Source organism: Ovis canadensis, chromosome 3 (assembly GCF_042477335.2).
Source record: "Ovis canadensis isolate MfBH-ARS-UI-01 breed Bighorn chromosome 3, ARS-UI_OviCan_v2, whole genome shotgun sequence".
NCBI classification, from domain to species: Eukaryota; Metazoa; Chordata; class Mammalia; order Artiodactyla; family Bovidae; genus Ovis; species Ovis canadensis.
In genome coordinates this window covers 96,414,326-96,432,627 of record NC_091247.1, presented here as the reverse complement: position 1 = coordinate 96,432,627, position 18,302 = coordinate 96,414,326, and the positions used below count along the sequence as shown (strand labels likewise).

The 18,302-nt window shown below is 48.0% G+C and overlaps 1 protein-coding gene across 3 annotated transcripts in view; it reads left to right on the top strand.

Moving 5' to 3' along the window:
* The window catches only part of DCTN1 (dynactin subunit 1), a 30,132-nt gene extending 24,225 nt beyond the window's left edge, over positions 1–5,907 (top strand). For all 3 annotated transcript variants that reach the window (XM_069580514.1, XM_069580513.1, XM_069580515.1), the window contains 10 exons: positions 12–173; positions 261–392; positions 601–726; positions 959–1,101; positions 1,358–1,524; positions 3,681–3,814; positions 3,909–4,101; positions 4,326–4,405; positions 4,932–5,021; positions 5,428–5,907. In XM_069580514.1, the coding sequence (XP_069436615.1) occupies positions 12–173; positions 261–392; positions 601–726; positions 959–1,101; positions 1,358–1,524; positions 3,681–3,814; positions 3,909–4,101; positions 4,326–4,405; positions 4,932–5,021; positions 5,428–5,565 (1,365 nt within the window). In that variant the 3' untranslated portion in view covers positions 5,566–5,907. The remainder of the gene's footprint in view (positions 1–11; positions 174–260; positions 393–600; positions 727–958; positions 1,102–1,357; positions 1,525–3,680; positions 3,815–3,908; positions 4,102–4,325; positions 4,406–4,931; positions 5,022–5,427) is intronic.
* The last annotated feature ends 12,395 nt before the right edge of the window (positions 5,908–18,302 follow it).

The window sequence follows — 18,302 nt, the reverse complement described above, 5'->3', positions numbered from 1 at the left end:
CCGTTGCACAGGTGTCCGACACACTCCTCGACTGCAGAAAGCATTTGACGTGGGTGGTGGCAGTGCTGCAGGAGGTGGCAGCAGCTGCTGCCCAGCTCATTGCCCCCCTGGCAGAGAACGAGGGACTGCCTGTGGCTGCCCTGGAGGAGCTGGCTTTCAAAGCAAGCGAGCAGGTGGGCTGGCTTGGCTGGGCAGAAGGTGGTGATGGGAGAGTCAGGTGGCCAGCGTGGGGTTTTCACTACTGCCGTTGACACCTGCAGATCTACGGGGCCCCCTCCAGCAACCCCTATGAGTGTCTGCGCCAGTCATGCAGCCTCCTCATCAGCACTATGAACAAGTTGGCCACAGCCATGCAGGAGGGAGAGTACGATGCCGAGCGGCCCCCTAGCAAGGTGGGTAGCTGCTTGGAGGGAACTGCAGGAGCCAGGAGGAGCAGGGCTTGGGGAGCTGCTACTCCGTGTGGGAGGGCTGGCAGGCAGGAATTTGGGGAGCACCTTCCTCCTGCTTAAAAGACAAGGAGGAAGATTTTCTGTTTGACTGGATCCCTCTGAAAGGAGAGCCTTGATAACCCTGCCCTGTGCCCCTCCCTCTGCCCATTAGCCTCCCCCAGTTGAGCTGCGGGCTGCAGCACTTCGTGCAGAGATCATGGATGCTGAAGGCCTGGGTTTGAAGCTTGAAGATCGAGAGACAGTTATTAAAGAGCTGAAGAAGTCACTGAAGATCAAGGTGAGAATAGGGCAGGCCCAGGATCTGAAAGGCCAGGAAATAGCAGGGGGCACAGGGAGGCAGTGAGTGTTGATTGTAACTGAGAGGGGTTGAGGACTGAGGGGAAGACGTGGCACCTGTGATCAGTGGGAGTTCTTGTGGGAGCTTGCTATCTCATGGTCTGTCCCAGGTCTCGGGTTGGGGGCGGTCATGGGAAGTGTAAGGCAACTGGACACGCTCCATCCTCGTCCAGGGGGAAGAGCTCAGTGAGGCCAATGTGCGGCTGAGCCTCCTGGAGAAGAAGCTGGACAGTGCTGCCAAGGATGCTGATGAGCGCATTGAGAAAGTCCAGACTCGGCTCGAGGAGACCCAGACACTGCTGCGGAAGAAGGAGAAGTCAGGCACCTCCCCGGCCCCTGTTCACTCCACCCTCCCTCCTGCGAGCAGCTTCCTGCCTCCTAACCCAGGCTCTCTCTCTCGGAGTGAGCCTCCCCAGGGGCACAGAGGCCATCTCCTTCCCAGCTGACAGCACCATTGTCTCATCCCGATCTGAGCCTCTTCTGCCCCTGCCCTCAGGACCTGTCGGGACCGAGAAATGGGGGCGGGGCCGTTGGGGAGGGGACACTGCCCAAGCCCAGGTTCTCTTTCACAGAGAGTTTGAGGAGACCATGGATGCACTTCAGGCTGACATCGACCAGCTGGAGGCAGAGAAGGCAGAGTTAAAGCAGCGATTGAACAGCCAGTCCAAGCGCACGATTGAGGGGCTGCGGGGGCCCCCTCCCTCGGGTATTGCCACCCTGGTCTCTGGCATTGCTGGGGGTGAGTGCCGTGGAGCAGGCAGCACCAGCCCAGAGATTGAATGTCCCCACTCCTGTCCTTGGTCTCCGTTTGACTTTTCTCCCCGACCCCGCTCTGCCCACAGCTGGATGTTGAGCCAGAAACACGCTTGCCCAGTTTCACTCTGTGGCAACTTTCACCAAGTTTTTACTTCTTCTGAAGATGTGTGCAGAGTTCCTTTGGCCAAGGTGGGGCCGTGGGGCCTCACCAAGGTGTCAGTGAAACTCAGAATTCCAGTAGCTCTCCCTCCTGGGTCTGCTGTCTGGCCTTTCTGTCCCCACCCTGTATTCCAGGAGGTCATCAGCCTGCAGCAGACCGGGGCACCTGCCGTGATATCCAGTGGTGCCTGGTGCTGCTCTTGACTCTTCCTCTGCGGGGCCACTGCATTTTCTCCAGAGTTCACGTCGCTTCACCCTATAGTATGGTCCTCTCTTCCAGTGCTGAATTCTCCCACTTCCACTTGGGGCTTCTGTTCTGACCTTTGCCTGCTCTCTTAGTGTGGTCAGGGCTCCTTGCCTGAGGTTTTCCGGCTTCCAGGCCTTCCCATTTCCTGACAAGGAGGTGGCCACTTCTGTCTTGATTCTCATCTACTATGTAGTATGGTTTTTGTTCGCTCTTTAGTTTCTTACTTCCCCTTCTCACCTCCAGAAGACAAACTGCTTGAAATGGAATTAAACCTGCAGGATCTCTAGAACTCCCCTGCTGTGCTTGTCTTGTCAGTTGGCCTCACCTAGGGTCTTGTCCTCATCAAAGCCCCCATCACTGGTGCTGCTTTGACTCTGAAAAGTCACCAAGTATCTTCTTGTCTTTGGACTCCTGTGAGTCAGATGGTTCTGTGTTCCTTGGAATGGGACAGAATTACCATATTCTGTGGTTTTAGCGTAGGCTTTTTTTTTTTTCAGTTGCACTAGGTCTTTGTGTGATAGACAGACTCCTCTAGTTGCGGTGTGTAGGTTCAGTAGCCTTGCAGCATGCGGGATCTCTGTTCTTTGACAAGGAATTAAACATGCATTTCCTGCACTGGAAGGCGGATTCTCAATCACTGGACCACCAAGGGAATCCTAGCATAGGCTCTTCAAACAAATACTGGTTCTTCTTTTTTTTTTAAATAATTTTACTTACTTATTTATTTTCAGTTGTGCTGGGTCTTTGTTGCTGCACAGACTCTCTCTAGTGAGCGGGAGCTACTTTTCGTTGCAGGGCACAGGCTTCTCATTGCAGTGGCTTCTCCTGTTGTGCAGCTTGGGCTCTAGGGTACGCGGGCTTCACTGGTTGCAACACGTGGGCTCAGTAGTTGCATTTCGCAGGCTCCAGAGCACAGACCAGTTGTTGGGGCGCACGGGCTTAGCTGCTCTGCAGCACGTGGGATCTTCCCGGACCAGGGATCGAACCCATATCTCCTGCATTGGCAGGTGGATTCTTTGTCACTGAGCCACCAGGGAAGCCCCAAATAGCGGTTTTTAATTTCTGAAACTTTGCACCAAGAAAGGGCGACTTTTGTCTCAGAGCAATAGGGAACCTGAAGAAACGGGTGTGTGTCTTCATGCTCAGTTAAGTTTTGCCGGTGGGGAGCACTAAGGGTGCAGGCGTATCAGGGTCTCGGGAGCAGTTCCCCTGCCCTTCTGGGAGATGGAGTGTAGGGCAGGGACAGCCTCGTGCCTCAAGTGTTTGCTCCAATGCTCACTGCCGCTGCCACTCCTCCTCACATTTTGCAGCTTGTATCTTGGCCTGACTGCCCTTTTCTATCTTTCTTTCACACATATTTGCTCTTCCCCTGAACGTAAAGGCAGGATTTTGTTAGAGAAGGTATGGTGATGAGGAAAGATGTTTTCCTGCATGAGCAGGATTCTTCTGGTGTGTCCCCCTCACCGCCATACCGTCTAATTCCTCTCTCCTCTTTTCCTGCTCCCCATGGGCTGTCTTGAGCACAGAAGAACAGCAGCGAGGTAGAGAGCCAACCTGCTGGGGGGTTAACAGGGTTGATGGGAATTGGGGCTGGGGGAGCAGGGCGAGACTGCCCCCTTGGGAGCAATCAAGACTGGAGGTCGCAGGGGATAAGGAAGGGGAATGGGTAGGAATGGAACCCATCTTCAACCCTTCCCACCTGGGGCTCATGACATTTGTTGTGGTCCCCATAGGAGGTGCCCCTGGGCAGGCTCCGGGGTCTGTGCCAGGCCCAGGGCTGGTGAAGGACTCTCCACTGCTGCTTCAGCAGATCTCTGCCATGAGGCTGCACATCTCCCAGCTTCAGCACGAGAACAGCACCCTCAAGGTGAGGAGGTCACAGAGAGGGGAAGGGCCTCACTGATGATGGTAGGGCTGTCCGTCACTTCTTACCACCACTCTTCTTCCCTCTTTGCTCACAGGGAGCCCAGATGAAGGCATCCTTAGCAGCCCTGCCCCCTCTGCACGTGGCCAAACTCTCTCTCCCGCCCCACGAGGGCCCTGGCAGCGAGCTTGCTGCTGGAGCGCTGTATCGTAAGACCAGCCAGCTGCTGGAGACACTGAATCAGTTGAGCGCATGCACGCACGTAGTGGACATCACTCGCTCCAACCCTGGTATGGACCTACCCACCCCGAGACGAGAACCACAGCCCCTGTCCCTGCCCCAGGGATGCAGTCCCTGCCTCGGCACTTCCCACGCCGGAGAAGCTCTTCCTAGCCCTGTTCTTTGGCCTCAGTGTTCAGTGTGCTTGAGGCAGGCAGCTGGACTGGATGAAGGGTCACTAGTCAAGCTGCCTGCCTACGCCTTGGCGGGCCTCACTGGCCTTCTCTCCCCACAGCTGCCAAGAGCCCATCGGCCCAGCTCCTGGAGCAGGTGGCTCAGCTCAAGTCCCTAAGCGACACCATTGAGAAGCTCAAGGTTAGTTTAGACCTGCCTTTGCTCACCGAGGAGTGCACACTTCAGAGCATTCTGTGCTGGAGGCCCTAGCGTGGTCATTTGCACCAGGACCCCCGGGGTTCCTAGGGGTCCAGCCCTGTACTAGGTGACACATTGCAAAGGAGGTGGGAGGGAAGACGGGGTTCCTGCCTTGGGAGCTCACTCCCAAACAGATTCTCTCAATAGAAGAGAGATTCTTACCAACAGAACGGGTTGAGCTAGGATCATCTTCAGTGTAGTGCAGTTCTGTCAGAGCTGAGATCACTGCAGAGTAGAATGGTTGAGAATGGCTTCCCAGAAGTTACAGAACTGAGATGAACCCCGAAGGTTTAGTATCTGTAAAAGTAAGGATGTTGGGTAGGGATGGGATTGGAGTTGAGAGCAAAGGTATGGTGATAAAAGAGAACTGGGTCCCTGTCCTTGGCATTAGTATTCTTGTGAAGCCAGGGAGATACTGGGCTAACCTGTGGAGGGTCCCCTAAATGACTCCTGTTCCCCCATCTGCCAGGATGAGGTTCTTAAGGAGACTGTATCTCAGCGCCCTGGAGCCACGGTCCCCACTGACTTTGCCACCTTCCCTTCATCAGCCTTCCTCAGGGTAAGAGGGAGCATGGGGAGGGGGTAGGCAGTGAAGGCTCAGATGAGTCCTTGCCCTCTCCTCCAGAATTTGAAGAGGCTTCTGGAGGTCTCAGATCCAATGACTGAATTTCTTGAGTCATCTGGCCAAGTCTTAATTTGCAAGTAACTTAACAGTGCTTGCAATGCTTTCCGAAATTCCAGTATTTTAGCAGTTAAACATCATCTGTGATTTCTGGCACCAGGAGAGACTCAAAACTCCCTTGTCAGACTATGGCCTCAATTCTGATTTGGAAAGTGTGGTCATTATAGCCTAGGAGCCTCAAAGCCCCCGTCTCCCAGGGTCTCGGTGCTCAGGGACCTTGGCAGTCGCACACAGCTCAAGTGAGCCCCTGACCTGGCGGCCTCTGTCCCTTCCCAATTCCCAGGCCAAGGAAGAGCAGCAGGATGACACTGTGTACATGGGCAAAGTGACCTTCTCGTGCGCGGCTGGCCTTGGGCAGCGACACCGGCTGGTGCTCACCCAGGAGCAGCTGCACCAGCTCCACAACCGCCTCATCTCCTAAATGCTTCTTCCTTCACCGCCCGCTCCTGCCCACAGCCCTCCTGGAGCTGCTCCTCCTCATGCCTAGCCACCGGGCAGCCCCCCGGGAGGACTGCGTGTGTAAGCTGTTCCTGCCCCACTCGGCTCCACGCCCACCTTTGGCGCCCTGCCCCGGCCCCTTGACCCGGGTTCCCCTGTTTCCCTTCCCTGGCCTCTGCCAAAGTTCGCTGTTCAGTTGCTCCCTTCTTCCTGAGGAGCTTCAGGGGCTCTAGGGGGTAGGTAGGTTGAGACCCCGCAACCAAAGGTTGAATGAGGTCTCTCCAACTGAGGACTTCACTCCTTGATTAAAGCCACTTCTGCTTCAGTGTTGTCTGTGTGATGTTGGGAGTGGGAATTGGGCCACTTGACTCAGAGCAGGAGTGGAGGAGAAGGGATGCTGAGAAGGCTCTGGCTGTGCCAGATTTGAAGATCTCCCTCTTTCATGACCAGTGGAATGCTCTGTCCCTCAGATTTGTGTGCAGTTAAGTTTCTCTGAGCAGGGGGAAAGGGCTCGACCAAGGGCTTGGCTCCTGAGCTCATTTAGTGGAATTGGGAGGGTGGGGAGTGTGCCACCTCTGAAGCCCCGCCTCTGTTCTCTGAATCTGTCACTGCTCTTCAGGCCAGCAGTGTTTGGGGCTTGGCTGATGGTATGATGGCCACTCCAGCCAACTTTCTGAGGCGCTGGCAGTCTCCCTGTAAGACCTGAGGCCTCTCAGAGGGAACGTTTACTGAGCAATGGAAGACCAAAGTCTAGACTGGTAAGAAAGAATAGACATTACTAAAGCTGCTCCCAAGGCCCAGTACAAATTAAGATCACCTGGGGAGTTCCTTTGAAAAAGTTTGCACATTTCTGGGCTTTGGTTCAGGTGGTGCTTGTGGTAAAGAACCCACATGCCAATGCAGGAGATACAAGAGACGTGGGTTCAATCCCTGGGTCGGGAAGGTGCCCTGGAGGAGGGTGTGGCTACCCACTCCAGTATTCTTGCCTGGTGAATCCCCATGGACAGAGGAACCTGGCAGGCTATAGTCTGTAGGGTTTTATAGAGTCGGACTGAAGAGACTTAGCACGCATGGGCTTTGGCTCAGATTTGGGGCCCGTTAGGCCAATGAGCAGTGCCTTGGCATTTTAGAGCTTAGCCCCAGTTTAGTTCAGTTTCTTGATACTCACTCTTTTTTTCCGGCTGCACTGCACAGCCGCACTGCCTGTAATGGGAGCACAGCCCCCTAGCCACTGGACTGCCAGGGAATTCCCTCCCACTCTCTCTATTCCCTCCTTGGAGACACCCTGCCTAGGCTGCTGGACGCCTCTGACCCAGGTGGATGGAGGCCCCCTTGGTGCTTAGGAGCAGCCCCAGCTATGTCACACCCTCTGCCTCGTGGGGAAGGATCGAACGGGACGGGGGCTCCAGGTGGGCGCGTCCCCAGTGGCGCACCCTCTGGGGAGGCCAGTGGATACCGTGTTTGATATCTGCTCTGTACCTTAGCTTCTGTCAACTGGGGTTCAAGAGAAAATGATTTGTGTGACTTTCCTCAGTACTCTCAGCGATTATACGTAGCTGATACCATTCTAGATGCACCGAGTATAATTCTTTTTATACAAGGGATACCTTAGGGTGTTTGGGCTTAATTCTTCTAGAACTGGATGAAAAAGGTGGCTGTGTTTTGGTATCACGGAGTTTTTACCTCACCTCTCCACACTGGGCTGCTCTAGTGCTGAGGAAGTTGCAGACCACACTGTTCTTTCCCTGGGATTGGATTGTGTTCCTGTCCTGTCTACCTAATTGGCTGACCTGCCTTCCCCTCGGTGGCTAAGATTCCAAGGGCCAAGACTAGGCAACTCCTGGGGGCACAAGAAGAGGGCCGGTCTTTCTTGTTCTGTCCTTTTTCCTTGGAGGTGGTTTCTCACCATTACTGCTCTCCGAATGCCACACTTAGATTCATTCAGTTGCCTGTGTGTACCTATCTCTAAAATGGAAATCATCTCCGTGTCCTGTGTACAACAAGGCACACACCAGGGCGTCTGAGGTCTTTTCCACCCTCCTGAGTGCCGGGGTCCAGCCCCGGTGGATCCAGGGAAATTTGAAGGGGGACGGAGTCGGCGAGGAGAGATTTATTTAATTAGAAATATAAGATTAGATTAGGAAAAAATAGTGTAGTAGGAAAATGAGTGGAGCAAAGAGGCTGAATAACTTGGTTGACGTGGAAAACCAATAAAGTTCCAGACAAGGAACTTGCACCGTCTACGTTGGGCCACAGGCACCCACTTGAATAGCGGAGGGTGCCACCTTGGGCTCCCTCTCGCGTGGGTCTCAGAAGCCCGGGCAAGTAAGTAGACTCGGTGAGCCTCCACGTTCCAAGGGATCAGCCTGAAAAGGAGAGGGAGGGAGAGGGAGCAAGAGAAAGCATCGACATGGGGGAGGCCAGGCTTGTGCAAAAACCCCTCCAACTTTATAATTTAAAAGGTGTTTATATACCCTAAATTTTACATAATGGAAGATACAGAGTCATGCAGGGGCAGCAGTCCTGACCCTTTCTGTGTATCTTTTCGTATACAAAAGGTCTCAGGTAATTTACATTATCTTCTGGCCAAGAGGCTTGTTAACACTTTTTGGCTCTCCTCCTTAATGAATGTTAATCTCGTTTCCCCTGAAGTGTTTTTCTTTAATCTGCATCTCCTTAAAGCACTAAAGTTACATCTCTATAGAACAAAGGTGCAGTGGGTTATAACAAAGAAGTTGCTTAACTCAAAGATCTAATGTTGCTACTTGTTTTTTCTATATACCAACTATATCAACAAATAAAAGATATGAAAATTTGGCAGCAAGTATTGGCTCGACAATGAAACGCTTAATCAGTCTTATTCTAATGATCTTGACACCTCGGAAGCCCCTGCTTTCCTAGGATATTTTAAGCTTCCTGTGCCTCTCATGGTTGGGAGACTGTGAACAATTCACATGCGCAGCTGTAAGAGTCCTGTAGGCAGGCTAGAGAGTTATCAGAGGGGGTTTGACCTGAAACATTCCTTTCAAATGCAGAAGACGGAAGCCCTGAGTTGACTTTTTCCAGAGTGTGTCAGAAGAGTGGAAAAGCACAGTACAATAAGGCAGGCAGATTCTGGTTTGGGGGGTACATGCTCAGGAAATTCCAGGGGGAACTCTGAGGCTTGACTCTCCTTGCCCATCAGGCCTCTCCACATGACCTTGTCATGGGTGGGATCTCCCGTGCTGGCTCCCGGCACCTGAGCTAATTTAGTTACTCAGTTCAGTTTTTCCTTCATTACTGTCTCTCAAATCTGTTCATTTTTCCCCACCCCCTTTACGGCTAACTTGCTGTGTAATTTTCTTGCTGTGGGTATTTCAGCAGTCTTTAAAATGTTTCTCCCACCTCCATTGCCTCTCTCACTCAGTTCTCATAGATGCCTGAGGGACACCTTTCCAAAATACACCCTGGGCCATGTCATTCTCTGTTTAAATCCTGAAATGGTTCCTCCAAGTGTCTATAGAGGTTAAAATTTAAATTCACTGGAATGGCGCATCCGTGCTTTGGACCCTGCCCACCTCTCCAGCCTTACGGGTGCCTTACGGTCTAGCATTAGTGCCCTGCAGTTGCTCGGCCACCCTGTGATTCTCAGGCCTCTTCCCACTGCCCAGAATGCCAGTTATCTCCTTTCTTTCTTCCTACCCCCACCCCACCCCATCTTAGCTGACATCTTGGTCATTTATTAAGACAGTTCTGGCTTTGCTATCTTAGAAAAACACCAATCCCTGTAACCTCTTAGGTGCTCCTCTTCTGGAGCAGCAAAAACCCAGAACCTTTTTTTTTTTTTCAGGTGTGCTTGGATTTAGTTGTTTTGTGACATTGTCAAGATTTCTCATCTCTTGGTCTGCTTTCTCAACTGCAAAATAAAAATAGCAATACCTTACAGGGCTGTGGTGAAGGCTGAAAGAGTTAATGTGTGCAAGGGTGGGACACAGCAGGCCTCCTCTTTTTTAGTACACGATCCTTTGGCATTCCTTTATGCCAGTAAGCTTCTCTTTCATACTAATTGTGAGTTAGCCCATCTGTCTCCCCCTTTAGCCAGACTGAGAGTTCTTTTAAAGTGTCTTTCATCTCTGCCTCCCCCAAAACACAGGAGACGGGCACATGCTCGTGAAGGAGCACTGCGCTTTCATTTTAGAAATGAGTTTGGGGTGCCTGCGAGAGTGTCCTAGTAGAGATGTCCATTGTGGTTGGATCCAGCTGGGTATAGAGCTCAGCAGAGAAGTCTGGATTGCAGATGCAGTTTGGGGAATGAGGTGGGAGTGTGTCAGTGGTGGCCGAAGGCATGATTGGGATGAGGTGTATTGTTTTAATTCAGGTTACTTAGAACACTGAACCTGAGGCAGAGCTGAAGCGCTGGTGTTTATTGATAGATCCACTACCCAAGGAGTGAGGTTGAGGAAAGCTAGGCAGGGAAGGTGAAGGAAGCAAAAGCTGTGTTTTAACGAGTTGGCCACTGCTTCACCAGTACACAGCTGGCCTCTTGTCTGTGTGTGGTCTCTGGATAGACAGTGCAGAAACACTATGTTTGGGGTGATGGGGAGGTGGAGAGCTAGCTCAGCCTCCTCTCTGTTCTGTCTCCTGTCTTTCATTGATCCAGGTTTGCCCCGTTGGGTGTTTGCTCCCCGTCATTTGCTGGGATTGTGTTAGCTGACCACCAGAAAAGCCAGATCCCACGCCCTGCAGCATGGCATCGCATGTAGGTCCCAAAGTGGCGAGGCGAACACAAGGGCACTGGCCAATAGGACTTGATCAAGGCAGAGGCCTGGGGATCAGGTGAAGCTGCAAATCACCTGAGGAGAGAGGCCAGGGCAGGAGGAGGGTGGAGCCCTGGGCAGTTCTGAGAGTTAACCCACAGCAGAGGCCCGGGGTCACCCGCTGGGCAAGAGGCCCCAGAGCAGGTGTCACAGAGAGAGTGCTGATAGTTTCTGGTGGCTGAGGTCATTGGGCTTGGGTTCAGAAAGAAAGTGGCATCTGATTCTGAGATGCCTGGTGAGCTGGCCGGAGCTCCCTCTACTGATGGCAGAGAGGGAAAAGAAACTGGTTTGTGGTGGTGAGAAAGGGGAGAGCAGTGTGTGTGTGCTGCTGTGCCCGATACTCAGAGGTTCAAGCTGGGCGGCCAGGGGATTGGCAGATGGCTGATGCAAGCATGGTTGTCTGCAGGTGATGATGGGAGCTGCTCATGGATCCCAAGAGATTTCTGGGACCTGGGATAGGATGTGCTGGTGGGTAGGGAGGCTTTGTGAGGCACTCTGCACCAAGGATGGTGCAGAGCATGGCAACAGCCTCCTCTGATCCATCTGAACCTAGAACTGCCTAGAGCTGTGATAGGAGAATACAGTCTCAAGTTTGTCTCCTAGGAGCCCCTCTCTTTTTGGGGACCTTGGGCAGATTTCCAGGGTCAACATTACCTTACCCAAGGTAGAGACAACTTAATGAAGTTATATAAGGCTTGTGTCCCAGCTCTTCTACTTACAAGCTGTATGAACGCAGGGAAGTTGCTTAACTTTTCAGCCTCAGTTTCTGTATCTATAATATGAGGCTGATAGCACCTTCCTCAGGTGATGTTTTTTTCTTCAGGTAGCCTTTGGGGAAAGATTAACTGAGATAACATGTTTGACACAGGTGTTCAATAAAAAGTGATACTGGGGGAGGCTGATATTGAGCAAATGTAAAGGAAATGAAATATAAGCAGCCACATTCCCCAGACATATACTTGTGACACAAATAATCATATTTTGGATTCCAAAGGCCAGGCAGTCCCCAGGGCCCCAGTTTTTGGCTTGTTTCCGTGAGCGATTGCCATCCTCTTTCTACCATCCAGGCACTGTTGCCTCCTACTGTTAGCCAAGGCTGGGGAAGCGTTAAATGTTTGTGGTACTCCTACTTCACCTCAGTTTGAATTTACCTCTTTGTTCCCATCTTCTGAGCTATCCTGCAGCGAGAAGCGGGAGTGGAGGCAGTACAGAGAGCCGAGTCTCTGCTGGCTAATCACAGAGAGTAGGCCAGGGTCCAGAGGCTGAGAGTGAGCCGGGAGCCCGAGCGCTGCCGCACCCGGGCACGTCCCTGGGGAAGCTTCGTGGCGCTGAATTCCTTGAACCCCGTCCAGTAGGCCTGGAACACCGAGAGGACATGGCATCTGAGGGTGAGCGGCCCCTCCTGCTTCCCTGTGGACGTTAACCTCCGTGCTGCCCTCTCCGCCTCTGTGTGTGCAGGGACGCATGTCCTTTCACTTGGGCTTCCTTCATCTCTCCCACACAAGCCAGCTGAAACCGGCAGTGCCACTCCCAGGGGCAGACGGCCCCTCTTGCTGAGGTGCTCAGAACTGGGGCCTGGGACGTTTGGCCTCCATTTCTCTGCAGAAGGCCGGGGAGTTTGGGAGTGAGACCTGGACTCATCTCACTCAAGTAACTGGTGTCCGAGTAGATATATGTCTGTCTCTCTGTGTTTTCTTACTTTATATTGTGGGAAATTTTAGCATAAAGATGAAAAGAAGTAGAGTGTAGTGATCCTGTTTCCTCCATGAGGCTCTTCACTCACCTCTGCCCCCAGATTATTTTGAAGCAAATCCTAGACAGTTTTATCATTTCATCCAAAAGTATTTTAGTATCCCTAAAAGATACTTAAGAAAAACTACAATACCAGTATTGCACCTAAAAAAAAATTTCATCAAATATCCAGTGTTCAGATTTCCCTGATTATCTTAATGTTTTGTTTTATAGTATGTGTATTTGGATAAGTTTCAAGAAAAAGATAATATACTATATATATATATATTATATAAATGGGTTTCCCTGATAGCTCAGTAGGTAAAGAATCCACCTGCAATTCAGGAGACCCTGGTTCGATTCCTGAGTAGGGAAGATCTGCTGGAGAAAGGATAGGCTACCCACTCCAGTATTCTTGGGCTTCCCTTATGGCTCAGCTGGTAAAGAATGCGCCTGCAATGTGGGAGACCTGGGTTTGATCCCTGAGTTCGATCCCTTGGTTGGGAAGATCCCCTGGGGAAGGGAAAGGCTACCCACTCCAATATTCTGTCCTGGAGAATTCCATGGACTGTGTAGTCCATGTGGTCACAGAGTTGGACACAATTGAGTGACTTTCATTTTCATATTATATAAATAGTATATGCTATACTATTTATATATAACTATATATATGACTATATGTATATATATAAAATAGTTGTCTCTTGAGTTCTGTATTCTAAACTGCTATTATCATACCAATATAACATGTATAGATATGAATATATCTTAAACTTTATTTTCAATATGTCAACAATTCAAATATATCGAATGTTAGCATCCCAGAATACAAAGAATGTAATATGGAGGAGGACTGAGAACATAGGTTCTCAATACTTAGTCACTAGTGAAGGTAGAGATTTTCCTTTTAGTATTTTCCATGTAAAACATTAACTTAAAGATGTCCTGCTGTGGCTTTGCAAGAATAGAGTTGCCAGAGGGGGAGTACAATGAAAAAACAGAAAAAGGGCCAGTGGTGTTAGGAAGAGATTGAAGATGGAAGTCAAGGAGAGAGAAAATGTTTTGAAACGAAATATAAGGATTTCTTTCATTCAGAGTGTAAACATCTGTATTAGCTTGGACTGCTATAACAAAATACCACAAACTGGGCTGCTTATGAACAACCAAGACTGATTTCTTACAGTTCTGGAGGCTGGAAGTCCGAGATCAGGGTGCTAGCATGGTCAGGTTCTGCAGAGAGTGCTCTGTTGGTTACAGGTGGCTGGCTTGTATTCTTACATGGCAGAAAGAGAGTAAGCTAGTTCTCTGGCCTTTTTTCTTGGGCTCCAAAATCACTGCAGGTGGTGACCGCAGCCATGAAATTAAAAGAGGCTTTCTCCTTGGAAGAAAAGCTATGGCAGACCTAGACAGCATATTAAAAGCACAGACATTACTTTTTTGACAAAGGTCCATATAGTCAAAGCAATGGTTTTTATAGTAATCATTTACAGATGTAAGAGTTGGACCATAAATAGGCTGAGTGCCAAAGAATTGATGTTTTCAAATTTTGGTACTGAAGAAGACTCTTGAGAATCCCTTTGACTACAAGGAGATCAAACCAGTCAATCATAACAGAAATCAACCCTGAATATTCATTGGAAGGACTGATGCTGAAGCTGAAACTCCTAATACTCTGACCACCTCATGTGAAGAGCTGACTCATCGGAAAAGACCCTGATGAAGGGAAAAATTGAAGGCAAAAAGAGACGGGAGCAGCAGAGGATGAGATAGAAAGCATCGCCACCTCAGTGGACATGAATCTGAGCCAACTCTGGGAGATAGCGAAGGACAAGGAAGCCTGTTGTGCTGCAGTCCATGGGGTCGCAAAGAGACTGAGCTTCTGAACAATAGCAATAACTGGCCTTTTATGTAAGGGTATTAATCCCATTCACAAGGGCTCCACCTTTCTGACCTAATTACCTCTCAAAGCTTTACTTGATAAAATACCATCATCACATTGGGAATTAGATTTCAATAAATGAATTTTGGGGGGCACAAACATTCAGTCTATAATAGCATCCAAATGTGCCCTGAGGAAAGAAATTGTATCCTCTTGTTTCTGCCTCAAATTACCCAGTAATGTGCAATTAGATAGTGCCCATCACCTGAGGAGTACTCTCCTCCCAGCATTGTGTGTGGAAGGACTGGGGAGTGAAGAAAGGAAAGTGATGGGAGAGCCACTTGCTTCTGAGTTGCTCTAGGTGACAGATATAACATCTTTCACTTTGGGAAGCCTGTCAAGTAGCTGAATGGGTGATTTTCCAACTTTTCAAATGATGGTAGAGGTAATAAATTTATACTGAAGATTTGAAAGGGTTAGAAAAAATTGTTTATGGAAAGGGACCAGGTAGATACCCAGGCAGTAAGAGAGCCTGGGTATTGAACAAGAGTTAAGTGGTTTCAACCTCTGCTCCATAGGTCAGTTTCAAAATTCTAAATCCTCTGACTTTGGATTAAATATGGGACAAATACCAAGTAAAGATTTTCTTCAAATGCAGCAACTGGATGGTTGTAAGAAACACTTCCATAGAAGATAACTTAGAAGAGCCCTTGGAGCTTTCTTCATTCAAGCCATACCAAATTGGCCAAAGATGTTCCACTTTCAGAACAAATGGAATGGTGGAAGTGCCACAGGCACAACACTTTTATCACAGGAGGAGGCATGCAAACGTGCAAGGGAGCGATAGAGCTGCAGTCAGTACTGCGTGCAGCCGGGAAGAGTGTAGAACAGTGACTCTGTCTATCCCAAGTGAAAGTGAAAGTTGCTCAGTCGTGTCCAGCTCTTTGTGATCCTATGGACTATACAGTCCATGGAATTCTCCAGGCAAGAATACTGGAGTAGCTAGCCATTCCCTTCTCCAGGGGATCTTCCCAACCCAGGGATCGAACTCAGGGATGAAACCCAGATCTCCCGCATTGCAGGCGGATTCTTTAACAGCTGAGCCACAGGGAAGCCTCTCTATCATATTCCTGTCAAAATTATTTTTAAACACTGAGGCCAGTCTATCTGTCTATCCATTTTCAGAGAATTGGCTTAGTGGAGAAGGACGTGGCAAGGTTTTTTTCCCCTGAAATTGCTAAATAGGAGGGTCACGAGATGACCTTGAAATAAGTTGAGGAATTTGAAAGGTGGAGAATTTTACACATATTGAGGTCATTCCTCCCTGCTTTGCTGAGCTCTTCAGAGTCTGCCATGTGAATGGAATGTATGGGCTGCTATTTCCATCTCATTAATGACGACTGCACAACAACAAAAGAGATGGTACAGATCAGGGTGCATGCAGTGGGGAAGCTAAGGAAAAGATTGCCCAGCAATTTTCATCCTGGAGGAGGGAGGTATTTCCAACTTCTCAAAGATTTGTGCTCCCAGGGAAATTTGTTCTATGTTTAACTTTTCATATTTTTTTCCTGGTATTCATAGGTTAAGAAAGTACAACTTTCCCAAGTACTGATTTATAGACAATGTTTATAAGCAGCACATAAAATGTTCAGTTTCACAAATAATAACATCCATTGGTCCTTTGAAATGCAATATCAATTCTTAAGTGTAATATTATAGCGAAGTATACAGAAAATCTGTGTATCCTGAACTACAGGAAATTGAGCAAGTGGTTTCGGTAGCTATATTTGATTTTAGTCAATAACACTTTTCCACAATGAACAAGCACTAAAAAACATGTTAATATTTGTTATGCCAAATGCTTATTCTGCCTCAACTTGTTAAGCAATGCCATTCTAGCTACTACTGAAAGCATTTATTTTAGAAGCTTTAATCTGATCTGGGAAAATGGGTTCTTCTACAACTTGACAAATAGTATATATAAGTCTCAAAGCTTTTAAATAAAAAACCTTCCAACACTGAAGTATTCATGTGAAACTTGTTTCTAAAAAAAAAAAATCACTTGCTATCTGAAGAAAGTATTAAAACAAGTTATCTTTTGGAGCAGATAAACATTCTTACAAATCATCTTTTACTTAAAAGAACCAAAAATTAACTCGCTGTCCTTAATAATCTGTTAGATTACTGTTGTCTAGAAATAAGAATACATGAAATGCATTTTCAGCTATCATAGGGTCCAAGGTGACATTTAGGTTTCACATATGGAACAGCTATATATAGCCTACAATGGAATAAAAACACATAATACTTCAGATAGTCAAAAGGAGCTACATGGTTTCTAAGATACTTTAGTTTTTGTGTGGTCATTAAAACCCAGTAAGTATTTGAGTATGGTAATATAAAGGCAGGCAATTAAAATCTCAAATATCACTCTAAAATCAAAGATGTGAAAATCTTGTTTTTCTTCATCTTTCATTTACATAGTTAGATATCAGAACCTTACTGTAGAAAATATCGTTACTATTTATAGCTGCCCAGAAAACAATGAAACTTCAGAAATTTAAAATTATAAAAGAAGTGTCAGTTCTTCATTCATAGTAAGCAAGACTTTTAACCTCAGCAAACTTCCCTGGATCCTTTCAAATCAAGATATCTTCAATTTGCATTTGACCTTGTCTTCCAATTGACATCTCCTTAAGTCATTTCAGTGATGAGATCCATGACAAGGTACAGTATAAGGATTCTAACCATCCCCAAACCCATACATCTCTCCTGTAATTCTTTAGAAAGAAGTTTCTTTTACTAGGTCTGCATTCTGTACCTCCTCCAAAACTTTCTTCATTTTCTTCCTCAAAGGTGGGGTTTTCTTTCCCCTGTCTTCTCAAGGGTATTTTTATTCTTTATATGTCCTTGATGTCCTGCCAGTACCATTCAGACCTGGACTCCGTTGGATGGCTGGTGTGCCAGGTTTGGAACAGAGCTGGATGCAGTGCCAAAGCTTCCACAAGTCATGGCTCAGTGACGAGCTGGTGTCATAACAAGAGCAATAGAATCCCCCCGTAAGGGAAACCTGCATCACTGCTTCTGTGGTTAAGTGTAGATGGGTGGTGGGGCAACGTGATTGCTGATGGCAGTCTTGGAGGATGGAGGGACAATAGTGACTTTACGCCTAGAAGGGGGTTGGGAGTAAACTTGCAGTCCTGGGCTTATTTTTATTTTTTATTTTTGAAAGGCAATTTTTAGTCCTGGGCTTAGAAACAAGTCCTCTTTTGGTCATAATCTTCCCATTACTTAATGATCTCGTTCTTCCTGCAGCCCAGATTCAATTGGGATGAGCAGCCATTTCCTAAGGCTCTTTGGATATCTCAGATACCTCCTGCGTTACCCACCTGAAGTGATTTTTGCAAAGGAATGTTAAAATCAAAGACATCACCCTGGTCTATGAAGCAAATGAAAGCTATATGAACAGTAACATCCTGGAGTTAGATTTCAAAATAAGACCTGGAATTTGTTGCTTGTCATTGTTTCCTCAACCAGGATACTGTTCTGGTGCCTGAGCAAAGAACTCCCCTGATACTTTATATTTGAATTGATATAGGTAGTCCTTCCTTTTAAGACGAGTTGAATGGGAACAGTCTAAGCAGACTGCCTGAATTCCAGCCTGTAGGCACCATTGGAGGCCTGGGGGAGAAGCTTGGAAATGTTGACACCCAACTTCATATGCAGGACAAGGCTTGTATTCTGACCAAGCTGCTATCTTGGCCCTCTTCTTTATGCCTATGATTTGTTTTAATCTCTAGGTTCTTTCTTGCTCACTTTTTCCTTATAATTTATTTGTTGAAGGAACTATTTCTCAGAGTCTGTCTTTAATGTATCCTCATGGTTCCCCTACCTTTCATATTTCCTATGAATTATTAATTAGATTTACAGCAGTGATATCCAAATGTGGTCACCTGACCAACAACATTAGCATCACCTGGGGATTTGTAGGAGATGCTAAATCTTACCCATCCAGAGAGGCTGGCTACCAAGGTCACCATCTTGGTGAGGCCTAGCATCTCATTTTTGTGAAGTCAACCACTGAAGTAGAAACGTCAAAACAACTGGAATGGGAAGGGATGAATGGAGTAGCCAAGGTAGTGGCTGGTTTACAAATAGGTTGGGATTTCTAGTTGTTTTTTTTTTACTAATGATTAAAATTTTGATTTTTTTTTTCCTGCTTAATGTCAGAGCAAGTGAAGTAGAATGGTGGGCTTATGGTTAAACAGTTGATTTAGCTCATTTAATATACTTCAGAAACTATGATTACTAATG